The 21,628-nt window shown below is 37.2% G+C and overlaps 1 protein-coding gene across 1 annotated transcript in view; it reads left to right on the forward strand.

Moving 5' to 3' along the window:
- Nucleotides 1-21,628, forward strand: part of Fsd1l (fibronectin type III and SPRY domain containing 1 like) — a 103,763-nt gene that overhangs the window by 4,833 nt on the left and 77,302 nt on the right. Inside the window, exons 2-3 of the mRNA XM_023722940.1 lie at nucleotides 13,728-13,895; nucleotides 14,660-14,755. Of these exons, the coding sequence (XP_023578708.1) occupies nucleotides 13,728-13,895; nucleotides 14,660-14,755 (264 nt within the window). The remainder of the gene's footprint in view (nucleotides 1-13,727; nucleotides 13,896-14,659; nucleotides 14,756-21,628) is intronic.

Here is a 21,628-nt window from a genome sequence, read left to right on the forward strand (position 1 = left end):
CCCTCGCCCCCCGGCCGGGCGCACCCCTCCTCGTCGGGCGGGCGCGGAGGCCGGGCGCAGCCTGCCGGGTCTCCACTGCCGCGCTCCGCCGAGACTCCAGCCCTGCACCGCACGTGCGGGCGGGTCGGGTCGGGACCGACCTCCTTTGTGCCGCCCGCGCCTCCTCCCGGGACTCGTTCCTGAACAGGTCTTAGTGTTTGCTGAATTGGGAGCAAACAGTGACAGTTGTCGGAGCAGCCGCCCCACCCTCGCGGACCAGCTGGTGTTGCTGGTCGCGGTTACCTAGTGCTTGCTGCGGAATGCTGCCTGCTTCCAGAACAAGTTGAGGAAAGGATACACAACGACCAGTCTTTTCACAAGTCAGATATTTAGAGAACATAGCCAGTGTGGTCACGAGAGTTTTTAACATTCAGTTACAATCCCTATGTGGATATCAGCCTCCACGTTCCCTTCGTTAAATTATAGTTATTGAAATATAGTATAGGAAAGGAAAACAAATGTTATTCATAGTGCAGCAGGGAAAGAAGGGCATATCTACGAGGCCCTTTTCTTTAGATAGAAAGTGCTGGAAAGATAGTGAAGCAGCTACCATTTTGCTTGAACTCATCTTCAGGAGTATGAGAGAATCTGATGTGTTAGGCATTGACTTATAATATTTAACAGAAGTGTAGATTATTTCATAATAAATTTAAAACATTTTCTCTGAATGAATTTGTAGAACATCTTAGAGCTTATTAGATAAGTTATATTTTTGGTCGGACATAAACAGAGGTCAAATAAAGGAGCAAAGAAAGACTTGGGAGTCTTACCCATGTTTCCACCCACAGCGAAGGCTTGGGAGTTTACCAGCTCTGTAATGTGAAGCAAGTTAGGTAGCAGTGACTCACCTACACACTATAAAATATTGTTGTTATAGAAGTAACAATATTTTATAGTGTTGTTATACAAATCTAACAAAATCATTATGGAAACATTGTATTTTAAAGATTATGAAAGGCTCGGGGAGAAAGCTCAGTAGAATAAGCACTTGCCTGGAAGAGCAAGGTCCTAAGTTCAATCCCCTGTACTGCAAAAAAAAAAAAAAGATTATGAAGAATTTGCATGCAAATACTCAATACAGTAAAATACAAAAATATGTAGTGTGGATCATTTTATTAATGGATGTGTATTTTTGTGTTGATACTGATGTATCTTACTGGGGCTAACTTTGAGAATCAACTTTTCAATATTGAAAATATGTTCAGTGTCATTGGTGGTATCAGTCTTTCTGATGATAAAAAATTATATTGCTTTGTAGTTTACAAAGAATATCTGGTATGAATGCAGATAAGCCACTTAGTGTCTGAATTCCATCTTCTTTTTCTCATGAGTTAACTGCAGAATCAATTATTCATGTCAAACAGTAATGAGCCAGACCGAATATTTCTCTTTAAGTAAGAAAGCGTTGCACTGCTGGCATTGTTTTAGAGACTATGTTGTGTTACAGAACGTTACAGTAAAATAATTGGATGGTTGGTATCCGGAAGATAGGTACTACATGTGATAAAGGGCAGGGATGAGCATTTATCTGTTTGTAAGGCACTGGCTTTGGGGTTTAAGTTATTAAGAGGCTCACTCTGGAGCCAAGTCCATATTTGTACTGTTTGTGAGCTGGATGGGCTTTAATAATTTCCTGTTTGCCTTCCTTTCTTCATCTGTAAAATAGAGACAAACTTCCACTTACTTCAGAGGGTTACTGTGAAGATCCTTCCCCCTTTTGCAGTAGTAGGGTTTTCACCTAGGGCCTCACACTGACCTATAGCCCCAGTTCTTTTTAGTATTTTACTTTGAAACAGATTCTTGCAAAGTTGCTGAGGCTGGGCTCAGACTTATAATCCTTCTGCCTCCCAGAGTGTCAGGGTTGCAGGTATGCAAGACTGATTGTGTTCATTTTTTAAAATCACTTGATATTGCTTAGCACATGTAGTGCTATTAGCTGCTGTCACAAATTTTATATTCTCAATCTCAAAACAACTTTCTCCTTTTTCTAATGCAGTATGGGCATCTTTACCTGCTAGTTTTCTCTACTTGTACATCTGTTAAAAAAAAAAAAAGTATTCCATATAGTGGTGCCAAAGAAAGATTGTTAAATGCTAATTGAAAGAGGATTGGAACTTCTGACTCATGCATTCTGACAATAAAGGTTAAGTTAACTGGACAGTCTTACAGAAGCTTGATGGCACTAGTTAACAAATGGATTAGCTGGACCAGCTGCTTTTTTGTCTGTGAAAATGACTTGGACTTCAGTGTTTTGTTAGCAACAGATGCTCTGTTTGAGTAGAGGAAGAAAATACAATTGCTTTTGGTGTGTAAGGCATACTGTTGGGTACAGAAAACAGAAGTATTATCTCACTAGAAATAAACAGAGGGGTTTTGTTTATATCAAGTTTCTGGGGCACTTTTGTGAACAGGGTGTGTCATGGATAGGTGCTTTTGTGTGATACTCAAACCCCTGATGATACCATTAAGTGGTTTTAAGATAAAATCCCACAGGTTTTTTTTACCTGGTGAAATGTGCATCTTCAAATAAAACATTAAAACAGATGAGACATTTGCACCTTTCTAGGCTTCTGGAGCTTGGAATTTGGTAATTCTAAATTAAGTCGTGGGTACTGTTGGTTCTGTTCAAGACCCTAACTATAGGGATGGTAATGAAGCGCAGCCAGCCCAGGAAAGAGATCCTGAAGGCAAGGCGGAAAGTCCCCGTGAGCATACAGGGGCAGTTGTTTGCTTTTCCTGTTTTCTTCACATTTTTTGTTCCTCCTATAGCTACTTACAAAAGGGTAGTGACGGGAGAGGCTTCAGAGATGGAAGCTGGAAGTGGGCAGAAGTGTTAACGCGTCTGCGCTTGCTTCCTCGGCCCATTGCCTCATCTGCCCTTCCGCTCCTGTCCTTTGCCTTGGCATCGTACCCTGGCAGTTCAGAGACCCCTGCTCACCTCAGGAACACAGCCTGTCATTCCGTGTTCCAAAATTATTTCTTCTTAGTTAAGAAAAAGTTTTCTGGGAAAAAGGAGAAATGAGATTTGTGTACTGTTTTTATGTCCATTAATGTTTTGAACACCTTTATATTCTTACAACTGCTGTTATATTTTATTTCTGCTTTGTTTTGTTTTATTTTGTCTTTTGAGGCCGAGTCTCACTGTATTTTAGGCAGGCTGTGAGTTCAAGCCCCTCCTGCCTCGTCCTGTCAGAGGCTGGCGTGACTTGCTTATGCCACCATGCCCAGTATCAGCTCTGGTTCTTACTGTGTAGATAAGGAAAGTGAACTTTAGATAAGTTGAGTATCCTGTTGAACCTCATAGCTGGCAAGTGGTCTTTTGTCATAGCCCAAAGTTAAAATCAGTTCTCTTTTCATAGCTCTAGATATTTCATTACCACCCTTTTGCCTGAATTCTTTTCTTTTAAATGACATGATTAAAGTTAACTAAAATTTAAAAATCTTACTGTGAATTAACCCAATCAATTAGTTTTTATTTTGTTTTGCTTAGAGGCTAGTTTTGTGAAAACAATTGGTAGATGGCATGGCACATGATTTAGCAAAGACATGGATTTTACTCTTTTTTTCCTGCTCCAGATAGATCACTGTTTTTTCTGTGATGTACATGGATCTCTCTTTTCTCTGTTTTTTTTTTTGAGGGTCTTCCTGAAATATAGCACTGATCAAGTACAGTATAAATGAATACTATGCTTACTCATAATTACTTCATTCCAATATAAAATTTTTAATTGATGTTAGCAGTTCTAAAAAATTACATAGTGAAGCTGACCTTTCACTTTATTTTGTAAGTTTTATTTTTTATCTTTTCCTATATTTTTATTCTTTGCAATAAAACAACTGTAAGTTTAGTACTAAATTATATAACAAAATCATAGTACATTTGTAGAAAAATATAATTTGTAATGTATAAAAATACATAAAACTGCATACAAACATACATTCTGAGAAAGTTCTTTCTATTGAAATGTAGATCCCATATTCTGTAAAATGCAGACAAAACTATCATAGAAATATGTCCATGAAATTACTGATAATTAACTGTATATAATGAGATAAATCATTTGTATGAATATGATAAGGTAATAGAACATTCCATTGGATACAAATAGGAGAGAAAAATGAGTTTGATTTTTAAAATTTTTTTCATTGTACAGAAGCAGTGTAAACAATCCACTCAAAGACCTATAGTACAGAAAAATACAATTCCATGATGCATCTTTTACATTACTTGAATTTTATCATTTTGCTATTACTAAAGATGTATAGTGCTTCTTTGCAATGCTTGGGTGAAGGTAAGCAGAAATACTTCTATCTCAAACACATAGTAAATGTTTGCCTTAGTGATGTATTTCTGGAGCAGGAAAAAAAGAGTAAAATCCATGTCTTTGCTAAATCATGTGCCATGCCATCTACCAATTGTTTTCACAAAACTATCCTAACTTAGGATAGACGGTTATTTTGAAGTTGGTGGCTTTGTCTCCATTGTTCTGTTGTGTGTGTTCCTCCCTCAGCTATTCTGCCGAGGCTCTGATAGCATCTGATCATGGTTATTGATTTTGGTTGATTGATACTATATTTTGAACTAATTTATAAAAAAGTTAGCAAGTTGGCCTGTGACTTGTTACACTATAAATGTAACTAGTACAAGTCTGTTATAGGAAAATAGGAGACGCAGCTAATTGGCAATAAAAATGTCACCCATAATCCTGCCTCATTCAACATTGCATTACTATCCAGGGTTTTGTTTTTGCATTTAGAAACTTTTAAATTTATGATAATGTACTATAGTGTATTGCTTCATAATTTGTTCTTCACTTAGTATGTCATGGATATATTTTCAGATTAATAGCATTTTATGGTACTCTTTAAAATTCTTTTTTGTGATTGTATTTCTTGATTTTATTACCCTTTTGCTGTGTGTTTATGTTGATTTCAACCTTTTAACTGTATAAATAGTGAAGTGAATATTGGTGCTAAGAACTTCAGGGGCTTGTTGCATCAAGTAGTTTTTTTTAGGTAAGTAGTCCAGGTTAGCAATATTTTTTACAAGATGTAGTGAAATTAAGACTCAACATTACAAGTGTTCTTGTAGTCAAGTCTCTGCCTACATTCTTAATCATTTCCTTAGAATAATATTGTAGAAGTGGAATTGCTGAGTAAATGCATATATACTTCCAATGAATTTTTTGATATAAAATGCCAAGTTGCCTTCAGGAGGGTTTTCAGTTTGTACCGTTATCAGCAGTCCCTGAGAATGCCTGCATCACTACTTCCACCCACCTTCCTGTATTAGCTGGTGGAAGCTCTGGTTCTCTCACCAGAGTATGTGTGTCCCTAACTTCAGTGAGTGGAACAGCCAGTTCAAAAGCCACTAGATATAGTTCAGGCCGCTTCTTCAGCAGCCTGTCATATGGTATGTTGCTGCCAGTTCCTTCCTTTTTTGATATCTTACAGCTGAGCTCAGGGTGGAAGGGGAATATTCCCTATCAGTTCTCCTACTGGTGTTAGATTTATTGATTTACTTATAATTTTTTAAAAAAATTTTGGTGTTACGTTTATTTCCATTTGGCAAGTTAGATGATAAGAATTACTGATTCCGTCTCATGTCTGTATGCTGGTAGTACCCACAACTGGTTTACTGTTTCGTCAGTGGTTTTGTGATTTTCAGATTCCTGGATTTTATAGTTTTCCGTTATTTATCTTTTTTTTTAAATTTTTTTTTTTTTTTTTTTTTGGTGGAATCAGGGATTGAACTCAAGCCCTTGCACTTGCCAGGCAAGCACTTATTCTATTGAGCCATCTCCCCGGCCCCCTGTCTCTTTTTTAATCTTCTTGCATTACTCCTGTGCATAGTATTTTTGTTAATGTTGCCATAGATATAGTCAGTTAGCAAATTCTAATTGTGTGGCTTACCAGGATGCATCAAGTGGGGTGATTTCTGCTGTAAGTTAGACAGTGTTCAGAAATGCTACATTCTATTTCCATTGGACCCTTTGCTATAGTTGCTGGAACCCTAAGTTATTTTGTGTGGTTCCCAGAAGCAGAAGCCCAGGGTAGTAGAAAAACAGGCTTCGGAGGCAGCCTCCTGGATTTGAATTGTGAGTGCCTGTTGATCTGTTCTTCAGCCGTAACATGAAAGCTGTTGTGATGATTAAGGTACTCTTTATTGGTAGCTCAGCACAATATAACATACAGAAAATGCTTAAAAATTGATTTGGCTATGGCAATAGTTTAACCTTCTTAAGTTGTAGGTAAATTAACTATTTCCAGTACTGCATTTGTGTGTGTGTGTGTGTGTGTGTGTGTGTGTATTATATCTTTATTGAGATATTTATGCAACATGACTCAGAAGTCTCCTGGTCTCAAATAGATGCTGAGCATTTCTTTAATCCTAACCACATGGATACTAATCATAACCACATGGATACTAACTTAAAGTATAATGGTTAAACCTGGCTAGAATGGTATTTGGTCACTGGTGCCAAGAACTTCAGGGCCTTGTTGCATCAAGTAGTTTTTTAGGTAAGTAGTCCAGGTTAGCAATATTTTTTACGAGTTGTAGTGAAATTAAGACTCAACATTACAATTTAATTTCCCCATATAGGCTAAAACCAGTAGAATAAATGATGGACCTCTTCATCTTATTTTCAGTCTTGCCCATAGTAAGGTCTTCTAGTTTCAATCTGGAGGGTTCTCACAGGTCCACGTATTGAAGACTTGGTCTCCAGCCTGTACCTGGTGGGCGGTGATGGAACCTTTAGGAGATGAGGCTTAGTAGGGTGTATAGGTCATTGGTGGCACACTGCTGGAGAGTGTGGTGGGGTGCCTGGCTCTCTCGCACGTGCTACCTGTCTCTCCTCCTCCCCTTTTCCCTCCCTTCTTCCCTTCCTCCCTTTCTGTCTCCCTCCCTCTTTTTCTCTGTCCCTCTCCCTCTCCCTCTCTGTTTCTGTCTCTGTGTCTGTCTGTCTCCCTCGCCCTCTCCCTCTCCCTCTTCCTCTCTCCCTCCCTCCCCCCATCCCGCTGCAGCCGTGAAATGAGTACCTTCTGCCTTGTACTTCGTCATGGTGATGCTGCCACAGCCTGAAAAGTGGGGTCAACCAGTCACTCTAGATTGAAACCTCTAAAACTGTCAGCCAAACTAAACTGTTTTGATGAATTCTATTTTGTTCTAATCTTGAAATAAAATCTTAGTCTTATTCATATTCTTAGATGATCTGACCTTTTTTGTGTGTGACTCTCTGAGCTGTATATGGCAGTAAAGTTAGTACTGTTAACTGCTTTCATTTGGATCCTGGCCCTGTGACGTCTTATTTCTGAGTTTCCTGGAAGCCACCTGACCTCTGTGCCCAGCTTCCTCACTAGAAAATTGAGATAATGCAGTAATAGTGCCATACCCAATAGGATTCTTGAAAGATTAAATGAATTAATAATATGTAACAAGCTTAAGATAGTGTTTGGCAGACCAAACACTCAGCATTGCAGTGCCTGCCTGGCAAGCTCAAGGTCCCAAGTTTGATTCCCAGTTTAAAAAAAAAAAAGTGTTTGACAAGAGTATAAAAATGTTAGATATTCTTTTGTTCACAGTCTGCTGTTGTGATTTTATTTCTTATGATTTTAAGCATAAATTTTTAAAGTCCTCTGCTTTGAACAGTGTGTCATGCCTTGTGCATGTCACGTGACTTTGCTCCATTTGATGGGAAGGGCTATAGTTATATGTAAAACCCTCCTTCTTGAAGAGTTGCCTTAGTCTGCATCCATACCCTGGTAATTGAGAGGCTCACGCCTGATAAAATGCTTTTCTTGAGGTTCTGGTAATTGTGCTACAGGACCAGAGCACAGTGACCAAGATTGCCTGTGGACACTTCGTCTGGCGGCATACAGGGAGAAATTGAAGTGTACAGTGAATATTTAAAGTAAAAATTATTACAATAAAAACATTTGTCTTTAAGTGCCCTCTGAATACTCTATCACTTCAAATACACTTATTCTTGTTATTTATTGACTTGGTTTTGGAAGTCCTTTTTTGATGTCTTTATACAGTGTGACAAAAATATGGCACATGCTACTGCCAAGTGCCATTCAACAGAAGGACAGACTTGTAAGAACTACAGTGTGCCGTATCTACCGCATGCCCTGGATCTGGCCCTGTGTTAATTGTGGCTCCTCCCTGGAGCCAAAGGGACCTGGAAAGGTAAATATTTTGAATTGGTTCAGGACATTATAAATCAGATACAGCAGTAAAAGACACTCATGAAAAGGGACATCCAGAATTGCTTTAGAAAGTGAAAAATGATAGAATAAGTGTGTTTGAAATAAGGGGGAGCATTTTGAGGGACATTAATGGTGATGTGGGTATTCTTTGTACTGGGAATTGAACTCAGGACCTTGCACTTGTCATGCAGGCATTTGTGCTGCTAAACTATATACCAAGCCTGTGGCTTTTGAAAAAATTTATTGTAGTACTTTTTGTTTTGGACTTTTTGAGACAAGATTTGCTCTGCAGTTCAGGCTGGCTTGAACTCACAGTGTAGCCCAGGCTGGCCTCAAACTTGCAGTGAACGTCCTGCCTTACAGGTGTGTGCTACCACACCTGGTTGCAATACATTAAAAAAAATTATTCACTGTAAAAAATTATTCACTGTATTTTTAATAATCGTATAGCCTGTGCATATTTCACTATTATCTAACAGAATTGCCATTTGTCAAATTATATCTTCATACACGTATCACCTAGAACTTTTAGTCAAGACTACCTTGCAAAATTGTTATCTAAATAAACTTCAAGTAATTTATATTGCCTTTATCTACATTTATCATTTTGGCCATCAAATTTAGAAGGTAATGGGAGTTGAGATCAGATATGAAATCTGACACTTTTGTAGGCATCCTGTGAGACTGATAGAATTCTATGGAGTGGATGCAAGTTGTTTTCATCATGGGCGTCTTCTTCACCCATAAGACATGAAAAATAAAAGCAATGACAAAATGTCACACAGGGCTCATTCTTACAGTCCTGTCCATTGTTTATGTTTAAGAACAGTGATTCTGAGCTTATGAACTCACAACTCTGAGGACTCCCATGTGGGAAGCAAACAAGGCATATGAGAGATATTCAGAGCAGGCAATCTGTTGTTACGAGTTGAAGCAGGGGAAGTGGGCAATAGGCAGGCCACGTAGATTCCTACAGCTTGTGTTAAACACAATTTTATCCCAAGAATAGTGGGAAGCCTCCAAAGAAGGATGAGCAGGAAGTGTGATGATGGGAAGAAAGAACGTACCAGAATCATGTTAGACGTGAGCTGAAATATGACAGTGACTTATATATACTGTTAGTAATTTAAAGATTATTAATTTTTTTGGTATTGGGAATCGAACTTGAGTCCTTGTGCTTGCCAAGCAGGCACTGTGCCACTGGGCTGTATCCTTGACCCTTAAAATTCTTTAAGAAGTTAACATAATAGGACTTCGTTCCTATGTGTAGAGCATAAGTTGGAGAAGAGGATTGATGATGGCCTAAATTTTTGGCTTTGTAGCTGAGAGAGGCATTCATAGAGCTAGAGCCCCGGGTTAGTGGGGGTAGCTAGGAACGTACTGACTTTCGAAGGGCTTTTGAGACCTCCGGGTAGTGATTTCAAGTAGGCAACAATGTATAATCTGGAGCTCTGTCTAATGGCCTAGTGTCTCATGATGTTTTGTTCACAGCTTATATCACGTTGATGGAGCTTCCATTATAGAATTATAAAGATTGTTGATTCAACTGAAGCCCAGGGGAGATAGATTAGGACAAAACTGATTGTATTCTTTTATACACTGTCTTTGAGTTCCTGAATAGACTATATATGTATGTATCTTCCCTGCCTGTTCTTACATACCTCCTGGATTAGACATACATATATATATTTGATTCCTTCCATCATATAGAAAACTTCAGCCTCACATCATATAACAAGCTAGGGTTAAATTTCTGACATCAGTTGTTGTAATCCTTTCCTTTCCTTTTTATAGGTGTTGATGGTAGTTTGTGTTAAATACTTGATTATTTGTACCGTAACTTACTTTCCAGTTCTTTAGTCCAGATCCAAGTTCCTTTGTTTCTTCTATCTTCATGCTTTTCTGCCCTTGGTCTGATGAGTTCACCATCCTTCTGAGAGCCGGAGTGGTTGAGGCACTGGTTCCCGTCATAAGTTTTTTTTTTTTTTTTTTTTTTTTTTTGCGGAACCGGGGATTGAACTCAGGCCCTTGTGCTTGCCAGGGAAGCGCTTGTTCTACTGAGCCATCTCCCCGGCCCCAAGTTTTCTTTTTAAGTCAAGAATTTTATTTATTTTAAAATAAACCTTGAGAATTCCCCATTATTCACCACCCTACAAGACTTTGCATGTGGAGTGATGATTTCTCTCCCCTTCCTGATGAACTTGCATTAAACCATGATACTAAATCCAAGTTCTTGAGGACAGTCCTATACATTTGCTTACCCTTTCCACAAGGACAGTGGATTAAATGGCAGGTGCATTCAGCACTTTTGGAGCCCTTTTCTCAGCGTGAGGAACTTTCTACGGGGAGATGAGAGGGCGGGCGGGGGAGGGGAAGTAAGCTGATTCAGGTATGCTGTGTATTTGTATTTGTTTTTTTTAAATTTTTTTTTTAATGCTGTGTATTTGTACTGATTCCCCAAGAAGAATGTAATTATCACCTGTTGCAAACATATGCTAATATAACATTTACATTTAAAAAATGATACTGTACTTTTCCCCTCTAAATTTAGGAAAGCTTAGGATAGACATTGCACCTTCTTTTGTTTTTTGTTTTTTGGGTTTTTTTTTTTTGTAGGACAGTTTCAATGATTAACACATTGCATACATTCTTCCTAGTGGTTAATTGCTATACAAGATGCGGACATGATATCCTATTTATAAACACCATTAGAACAAATCCCTCTGTTCATTAAGAGAATGTAATTATATATCCTATCCTAACCACTTTGAATATACAAAATGGACATTCATTTATATATCCCCTTTTTTTGTTAAGTTCTGTTATTTGACTGTTATAGGTGTGTTAACTCAGCAAAATATTGTAAAAGAGTCCAGTAGTCCATAATAGTATTGGGTCTTCCGCTTGACAGGCAATGTCAGAAATTGTTGACCTGAGTCCCCTACAGCTCAACACAACAGCATGGCTTTACTTCTTATACTTTGTTTTTATACTTTTCTGCTGGATGGTTAAGACCAAGATAAAGCAAGACCTATGCAACAAGAGTTGTAGCTTCTAAGCATTGTCTACTAAGTTCACGTTTCTTTGGGTTCTCTTACTTATCTGGGTGGTTGCTACTTTTGTAATTGCCTTGAACTCGCTGTGTAGCCCTGGCTGGCCTTGCATTTGTGGCCATTCTCCTGCCTCAGTCTCTGAGTACTAGAATTACAGGATTATGTCAACATGCCCAACTGCATTTGGTAGCTTTTGAAAATGTGTTCTCTTCAATGTTGCTTTGTCTGTTCTCACAAGACTGTGACTCAGTAGTGTTTTATAGCCAGGTCTGGGAACTTCTTTGCACTTCATAATATAGTGTATCCAACAAAAATACTGTAGGCCTTTACTTTAGCTTTGGTAGTAAATTAAAGCTGCTTTCTCCAGTGTGCGAGCCCTTTATCTAGGGGAGTGTGATAGACTCATGCTGTCCTGGAACTGAGTTAGTTAAAAGCTGCAGCTGGGGGCTTGCTGGTTAGCTCAGTTGTTGAAGCGCCTGCCTGGGCAAACCCAGTCAGGCTTGTGGGACAGTGGTTCTATCCTCAGCTCCACATGCCACACCATACCCACTGATAAGGCAGCCTGAGCCCGCAAAAAAAAAAAAAAAAAAAAAAGCTGCAACCATTGAGTATTATCAAAAAATAAGACTGTATTTTCAAGAAATAGTACATAACTCTTTAAAGATCTTTTCTTCCTGAATGTGTTCTGGGAAAGTATTTTTAAGGCCTTGGGCCATTTGTACAGTTAGCTTTCACAGAAATTTTAGGGTTTTTTTCCCCCAAGAATGATATTGATATGTTTTAGGGCAATAATACTGTATGAATTGAAAAGGTTTATTCATTTTATGGTAATATAATTTTAAATGAATAGAAGGGAATGGTAAAAATAAGAGTAAACGTAACCTGAAGATATATATTTTTTTGAGATGTGGGACAGTGCCACACAAATTGAACATTATCCTGCTTGAGATTATGTAATTCTCATGTCAGCTGTCCTAAGTGCCATCTTCTTTTTGTCAGTGACAACGTTGGCACGGACAGTTGTGCTCTTTGGGCACAGAAAGCTTTAAGCAAAAACATTAGTAAGCAGTATTAATTTAACTGATGAGAAGACTGTATTTGTTCCTTTTGTTGTGGCATTTAGTAGAATCCCAAAGAGTGCTACCTCTGCACCATTTATTTTTGAGAATTGATAATTTTATAATACCATCTTGCAATTTCTAGTGGTAATGTTTATATAAATACAAACTGAGAAGTTACTGAAAATCTGGTAAAGGAACTTGGTTTGAACATTTTAACATATCTGCATATAGTATTTATAATTCAAGAATCTCAGCCAAGTATGGTATAATTCTGTAATCCCAAGACAAGTTCAAGGGCAGTTTGGGGAATTTAGTGAGACCCTGTTTCAAAAGAAAATGTTTTTAAAAGGCTGGGGATAGCTTAGTGGTAGAATGCTTGGCTAGCAAGTGTGAGACCCTATATTATATTTTTTTAATTTTATTTTATTGACAAACAGCAATGAGACCTTTTCAAAACTGATTAATATGACATTTTTAATAATTAATACATTGTACATTGTTATCTTTGTAGTGGTTATCCATAGTACAAGATACAGACAGGATATCCTGTACAAGCACTATTAGTACAAATCTTTCTTCTCATTGATTTAAGCGAAAGTAGGTATATATCTATCCTAACTATTCTGTATTTACAGATTCAGAATGGTCCTTCCTTTATATCCCCTTTTTTTGTTTAGTCCTGTCAGAGATGGGTATTCCATTGACATTTAAATACTATAGGTGCGTGAATTCAGCAAAACAATCCAATACAGTCCAGCAGTCCACAATAATAGTAGGTTATGACTTGAGCCTTTCACAGCTCAGCATATTAATATGGCTTTACTTTATATACCTCATTTTTGTACTTTTCTGCTGGATGGTTAAGGCCAAGATAAAGCAAGACCTATATAACAAAAAATATAACTTTTGTATCTGATAAGGTCAGTCAAGTCCCCTCAGGATTTATCCTGTAACCCTGTACCGCAGTTTGCAGATCCTTTGTCAGTGTCAGCCATGTGGATGAGTCATGGCCTTTGTTTGACCAGTTTGCTCTCTGTGAATGCCTGAGAGAATGTTTTCTCTCCATGTGGCTCTCCTTAGGCATACTCTGCGTCATCTTTCTGATCAAGGAGCAACGTGATTGAGACCCTGTATTCATTCTCCAGTACCAAACAGACAAGCCTGAATCTGATACAGCCTAAGGGTGTAAACAAATTCTGATCTTCTAAGAAGATGGGTCAGAAAGCTTTTAAGTTGCTTATTTGTAATTGTAAACTAGTATGAATCAAAGACAGTGTCTTGTTTCGGCTTACTTTCTTGTTCACAAGTTAAATGAGAAAGGTTTATTTTGGTTCTGTGTTTTTGTAGAGGTTTTAATCCATAGTCAGCCAGTTCAAGGCAAGGTGGCAGTGCAGCAGAGTGTGGCAGAGGAGTAGTTGGTGGCATTGGCAGGCAGGAAGCAGAGCGAGATAAAGGGAGTAGGAAGGTGACCCCCAGTGACCCTCCTCTTCTCCCAGGCTTCACCTCCACTACTTCACCCAGCTGTGACCTCGTTAGTGGACTAAGCCAGTGTGGTGTACCAGTGGTCCTGCATTACATTCCCCAAGCCTCAGAGTAATGTTCACTTTGTATGGTTCTGTCCCACACTGCCTACATTTCAAGGCCTCATTAGCTTCATGTGGTTAGTGGCTACCATATTGGATAACACACATAGAGAATATTGTAATCATAGCAGAATATTTTATTGAATAATGTCAAACTTAAATATTAGAAAAGTAACTAATCACATTTTATGTAAGTTAGAAACATTAAAATTTAGGGTATTTGCTATTTAAATTGTTTGCCTTTTTCACTATGCTTCTATAATATCTATAAGTAAGGAGTGTTATTATCTAGTTTCATATATATGTGTGTTTATTTTCTGTAAGTAAATATTGAATTTCAACTTCTGTGCTTCATACTCTGATGTTATATGAGACAATTTTGTTTTTGTAGTATGTAAGGATTTGGCTGTATCCTGCTGCCATGGCTTTATCACCTAAAATAATACTATTGAGATAAAATAATATTAATCATTTTTAGGCTGAATAGCATTATACAGCCTAATTTTATAGTAGGTATAAGAATTTAAAACAGTAAAACTATATACTCCATGTTTTTTATAGGCCTTTGGAAATTTTGAACAATGAGAAGCTTTACATTGATCCTATTTATTGTATAATTTACTCTTAGATACAGTTTATAGGGTAGTTATAAAATTTATTAATTTATATTCTCTTTTAATAAAAGATAATATTTCATTTTTTTTAATCCTAGGAAGCTCTACAAAGGATTATTTCAACTCTGGCAAATAAAAACGATGAAATTCAGAACTTTGTTGATACACTAAATCATACTTTAAAAGGAGTTCAGGTATGACTTTTTTTATTAAAAGTGTATAACTATGTCACAAAGAATGATTAAGTCAATGTGAAATTTAAGTGTACTGTATCAGAAACTAACAGAGGTAAGAACGGGGGTATGAAATAGCAGATAAAGTATGACTGCTGTGGCAGTTAGGGTGGGTGTCACCTTGATTGGTTTTGGGATTCACCGGGGCTTTCGTGGAACATGGTTCCATGCCCTCCTACAGTGGTGTTTCTGCTTGAGCCACCTGGCCCTGGAGTGAATCCCCTTAGACCATGAGTCACATTCATTATTCATAATGAAGCTGAAATTCCTGTGTCACGCTGCTGGGCAGCTCTGAGCCACCCGTGGAACGTACATGGCTGACCCATCAGGCGCTACAGGACTGTCCTATATGTACCACCGTGGTACCAGCTGGCGGGAATGTGTTAAACCTTTCCCTTAAAGTTGGATGGGTGTCAGGTATTATGTGCCAACAATGGGAAAGGTGACCAAGACAGAAAACTGGTACTGAGAATAGGATTATTGCTTTCATGGTATCCGATTTCTGGTTTAGGAGCCTTTGGAACTGGCTTACTGGAAGAGCTTGGAAAGGTTTAGAGATACAGGCTAAAGAAGCCCTAGAATGCTGCAAACAGCAAGGCCATAGGGTAGGGGCACTGAAATCCTTTGACCAAATCCTTGGTCCCCATGTGCCCATACGCCAGATGTGGAGCTACTGTACTTAGTGTTTATCTTGCTGAGTTTTGGTGTTGTTTTGGTTTCTTTTCTCTCTGTTCCTTCCTTTTGGAATGGGAATTTTACCCTGTGCCCCTGTACCTTGGTATTATGTAATTTAATTTTTATTTTTATAGAGATTCACAGCTAAGAGTTTTCCTCAAGTGTCAGAAAAGATTTGGATTTCAATTTTTGAGAAATGCTAGAACTTTTAAGACTTTAGGGAAAGGGTTGTTGCATTTCTGATTGAACACAGGGTAGATTTAGCATGTTAGGCAGAATTATGAACTTACTATAGTCATACCAAAGCACTCAGTTTTCAAACTCATTAAGTTTGGTACTTGATGAATTTAGACCCAAAATGTCCCAGTACTCAGCATTTTTTTTTTCAGCATTTGTTTTGTACTCATAGTGCAAACTAGAACTTGTAGGTATCTCTTATTACCCTTTTGAACCGAAACAATTAGTTTGGTACTCCTCACACATCCTAGAACCAAATACCAGAGTACCAAGGTACACTACATTGTCTTTGTGCATAAATTAAATTAGGTTTAAGGAGATGTGTGTGGTGTGAAATTGACGGGGATGGGCCTCAGGTTGTGTTGCTATGTCACTTTGATTAGATCCAGCCAGGGACTTGGCAGAGCACACTTCTGCTGCAGCGTTTCTTCTTTAGGGCTAGCCAGCCACAGACTGAACCTCCTGAAATCAGAGCCAGATTAGACCTTTCTTCTTTAAGTTTTGGATGTCAGGTGCTGTGTCCCAGCAGTGGGAAAACTGATTAATATGAATGCCTTATTTGCAATGCCTGCTCTCTCTGTAGAAATACCAACTGTAATAGTTGCTGGAGGACATTATAGTGCTTGCTCTACTTCCTCTTCTTCCTCCTCTACCATGTCCTCCGCTTGATGATTTTCTACTAATTTCAGTTAAGAGCAAACTATATCTTTTCAAAGTACTAGGAAGTAGATCATTTCTTATGTAGAAGTAGTGGATGCAAAATGAAGATGCTGAGGGATCTATTTGAAGAAGCAGAGGAAAGTAAAACATAAAAGTAAATCGTGAAGTACCCAATTAGGATGGAGAGAAATACATACTTAAAATCAGTGGTTTCAGATTCGGGCCAGTAATCCATATCGGCAGTGGGAAATGCTGGTTATGGAAGCACACTCAACAATCTAATGATGGCTGCAGACATATTACCTGTATAGACTGAACCAGGAAGAAGTAGAAAATCACAACAGACTAATAAGTTTGAATTAAATGGTAGTACAAAGTTTCCCTTTAATGAAAGTCTTGGAACTTGATGATTTCACTCCTTAGTTCTGTTAAACATTTAAATATCTTTTCTTCTTAAACTCCTCCAAAAAATAATAAAATAAAGAGAAAATACTTCCAACTGTATTTCATATGACCAGCATCACCCTGGTACCAAAACCATGTAAGAACATGACGAAAACAATGCTATGTAAAACTACATTTTCTAATGAGCATAGATGCAGATTTTGTCAACAGAGTACTATCAAAGTAAATTCAACTGCATGTTAAAAATACCATTCACTGGGACCAAGTGGCTTTATCCTTCAGATGCAGGGATAGTTCATTATACATAAATCAACAAATGTGATGTTCCCTATTCACAGAATTAGGGAAAAAAACCCACATCTCATCTGAATAGAGGTAGAAAAAGAAGTATGATAGAATCTTAACATCTTTTCATGGTAAAGATTCCCAGAAAATGTACCTCAACACAGTAAGGCCATGTATGACAAATGCACAGCTGACACCTCAGTTGATGGGGAAAAGTCAGAAGCTTCCATAATCAATAGGACAATACCTCTTCTCTTCACTTATGTTCTCTATAGTAGTGGAAGGCCTAATGTGAGGCATGAGACAAGAAAAAGAAATAGTAAGCTTTGAAACAAGGAAAGAAGTGAAATTGTCTGCTTACTGAGATCATTACATTATATATAGAAAATTCTAATTAAACATATTAAGGTTGATAAATTTAGTAAAGGTGCAGGATACAAAATCAATACAAAAGTTGGTAACTTTTCTATATATTAACAGGAATCTTTGAAAGAGATTAAAATATAGTTTAACTTACTATAGCCTCACAAAAATAAAATATTTAAATGTAACTAAGGAAGTGAAAAATCTATGTACTAAACACTACAAATGATTGATGAAAGAAATTAGAGAAGACATAAATGGAAAGGTAGCTAATGTTCATGGACTAGAAGAATTAATATTCTTAGAATGTTCAGACTACTCAAAGCAATTTATAAATTCAATACAGTCATTGTCAATATTTTAATATTTTTTGCAGAAATAGAAAATATCCTACTTTTTAAAAATTTGTTTAGAAAATATCCCAAAATTTATATGGAACTATAGAGATCCTACATAAGCAACTTAATTTTGAGCAAAAACATCTTATATAACCAGCATCAACCTGGTAACAAACCCTGGTACAAAGCTATTATAGTCAAAACAGTATGGTACTGGAACTGGTCAGTAGAACAGGATAGAAATCCCAGAATTAAATGCATGCATTTATGGTCAGGTAGCTCTTGAAAAAGGTGCCAAGGCACTCAATGAGGAAAGGATGTTCTCTTCAGTAAATGGTGCTAGGAGAACTGTATATCCCCATGTAGAAGAATGAAATTGGATTCTCATTTCACACCATGTACAAAAATGAACACAAAATATATTATGAACTTACCCATAAAACCTGAAAGCATATAACTATCAGAAGAAAACAAAGAGGGAAGCGCCATAATAATGGCCTGTGAAATGATTTCATGCATAGGACCCCAAAAACAAAGGCAAGAAAAGCAAGAATAAGTAAATGGGATTGCATCAAACTAAAAAGCTTATGCATAGTAGAGAAAGCAACAGAGTGAAGGGACAGCCCACTGAGTGGAAAAAGTATTTGCAACAACATCTCTGAAAAAGTGCTAATATTGAAGTATATAAGGGGAACTCTGTAACTAGAAAATAAATAATGATTTAAAAAGTGGGCCAAGAACGTAAACTAACATTTTTAAAAGAACAAACATGAATGACCAACAGATAATGAAAAAATGCTCCACATTTCTAAACATCAGGGAAATGCAAATTAAAACCACAATGATGTTACCTCACATCTGCTAGAAGGCATTTTATTGGAAAGACGAAAGTAGCCAGGCAGGATGGTGGATACCAATGGAACCAGTGAATCAAGAGACTCCAGCAAGAAAATCATTTGAGCCTATGAACTTAAGACCAACTTGGGCAACACAGTGAGACCCCACATCAGAAACAACAATAACAAAAGTACCCTAGAAAGGTAAGTGTTGACAAGAATGTGGAGAAATTAGAGCCCTTTTGCCATATTGGTGGGAATGTAAATGGTACAACTTTTATGGAGAATAGGGTCCTAGGGATTTGGCTCAGCGGTAGAATACTTGCCTACCAAGCTGGAAGCCCTAGGTTCAGTCCTCAGCCCCAAAACCAAAAAATAAACTTACCCCCCCAAAATAAAAACCCATACTTTATGGAGAACAGTATGAAGATTCCTCCAAAATTAAAAATAAAGAAGAATTGCCATTTGATCCAGCAATCCCACTGTTAGATACATAGCCAGGTAAAGGAACTGAAATCAGTATGTGAAAGAGATATCTGCCATCCCATGTTCATTGAAGCATTATTCAAAGTAGCAAGATATAGAAAGAACTTAGTGCCCATCAGTGGATGAATGAAAAAAGAAAAATCTGTGGCTCTGTATACACAGTGGAATACTACTCAGCCTTCACAGGGAAATTACATCATTTTAAAAAATGTGTAAGTGTGGAGGGCATTATGTTAAGCCAGGTACAAAAACACAAGTCCTGCATGATCTCACTCATATGTGAATCTAAAAACATTAAACTTATAAAAACAAAGAGCAGAATGGTGGTTATGAAAAACTAAGGGGGTAGGGAGGTTGGAAAAACAGCACGTGTTCATCAAAAAGCACAAAATTCTAGTTGGGGGAACACATTTTAAGTATTTCACAGCATAGTGACTGTTACTAATGATGATGTGTATTTCAAATTTGCTAGAGAAGTAGATCTTAAATGTTATCACTATAAAAAAATAAGATGATAATTGTGTTAATCAGCTTGACACTAATCTCTCTAAAGTGTTTGTATGTATATCATGTTGTATAACACATCTCTTTGTTAATTTAAAATAAAATCTGATAAGGCTTTCATATGAATGTACCTTGATAAATTGAGGGATCATTTCTTTATGAAATGTATAGATTTGTAGACTTTGAATTGTTTCTTGAACGGCATATTTTTTTGTTTGCTTTAAAATAGCATGGTTCTTTGAAACTGTCTCATTGCTATCTGTTTATCAATAAAACTTTGAAAAAAAATAGCATGGTTCTTGGCCTGTTAAACCTTGCCACTCAGTTTCTTAAGTTAGTTGATTATGCGCCTTACCATTTTAATTATCTTTCTGAAACTTTCATTGGAGATTTTGGTACATCCATTCTTTAAGAAAAAAAAAAAAGCTAGTAGGTATAAACCTTTTGATCTGTGACCAAGAGAATAATTACATTCAACATGTGGCAAAAGAGGTTTCAAGTTAGAGTAAGTCTAAAATAATAATAATAATTATTATTATTAAAATTCTGTCTTAGAGGACTGACCAAATAGCTCAGCAGATTAAAAGGGGGGCACACTGAGACGGCAGTTGAAACTGGGCGTGTCTGTAAACAGGTGGATCACTATGAGTCCAATCTAGTAGTGAGACGCTGAACACCCTATAGATGGTTCCCTAAAATAAAAAAATAAAATAATAAAAATAAAAAAATTCTGCCTTTAACTTCAAGCAAAAATAGATATACAGAATCTGTCCATAAAATGTGTACACACGTTAGCAGTTTGCCATGCTAATAAATGTCTGGAGCACCTCCTGTGATTGTAGAGGCCAAAGGCATCTCACAATATCTCAATAAATGTAGCATTAAAATGTTTATATGTTTTTCTTTTCTTTATGTATACACAGTTGTTGCACTCTATATATGCGTAGAATTAAGCTGCAGCCTTGTCACCAAAGGTGGAAACATGAGAGGTAGGAGGCAAGAGCCAGGCAGGAATGTGCCAACTAGCGATTAAAAGGAAAAGAGTAGTTCAGTCCTTTTTTTTGTAAGTTAGTGAACCAAGGCCCAAGAATTGGAGTGGCTCTTGCAAAGTCACAGTGTTACCGAGTGGCTGTGAAGAGACTTGAATTAGGTCTTCTGCCTTCTATTGCTGAGACTCCAATAATGCTGTGTATTGATTTTATAAACATAAGCAAAAGTTTGGATATATGGTAGTATAGTATATTGTAGTACAGTATATTGTATGTACTAAGTATCTTAACCAGTACGTGATTACTTCTTTTAGTTGGATGATATGTCAAGTTGAGAAATGCTGTAAGATCATTTCTTCTGTCAGATAATTATTACACATGTTAATATTGCTATCTATGGATTACACAGATATTTTAAGACATTATTGAAATAGTGGCATCCCGCTTAATGAAGAACTTTGGGGATTCTAGAGACTTGGAATTTTCTATTGATGCTGTTTCTAGTAATTAGTTGTGTAGCTTTGGACAAGTCACTATATTTTGGTTCATAAAATCAAATAGTTTGACTGTAAGTTCTGTTTATTAAATTATTTCTGTGTTCCTTCTACCATAAAATTGAATGTTTGATAAATCTTTTAGGTTCTAATAAAGAACTTCTTAGTCTCTGTATATCTCAAGTAAATGCAATGTTTTAGAGAACCTGAATAATTTAAAAATTTATACAGCTTTGGCCCCCTTCCTGTATGTCCAAATTGTCCTTCACAGTTGGTGAGTTGAAATCCCTGGAATATTTTATTTAAGTCTCTTATTCTTTTTTTCTTGTCAGTGAGTCTCATGTACTTCAAAGGTTAAGACCCACTGGCTCAGGATCTCGATGAAATTGGGAACTTTTAATAAAACAACTTCTTACTTTGTCCTGTGGAACAGCTTCATAAAGGATAAAAGAGGGTATAGGCCAGTCCATAAAAGGCAGCTTCTTGACTCATAGCACTGTTGTGGTAGTACTGTCAGCATTAATAGGCAAGCTTTTCCATTTTTCTCTTTTTTTTTTTTTTT

The sequence above is a fragment of the Octodon degus genome, unplaced genomic scaffold, assembly GCF_000260255.1.
Source record: "Octodon degus isolate 3935 unplaced genomic scaffold, OctDeg1.0 scaffold00094, whole genome shotgun sequence".
In the NCBI taxonomy this organism is placed as follows: Eukaryota; Metazoa; Chordata; class Mammalia; order Rodentia; family Octodontidae; genus Octodon; species Octodon degus.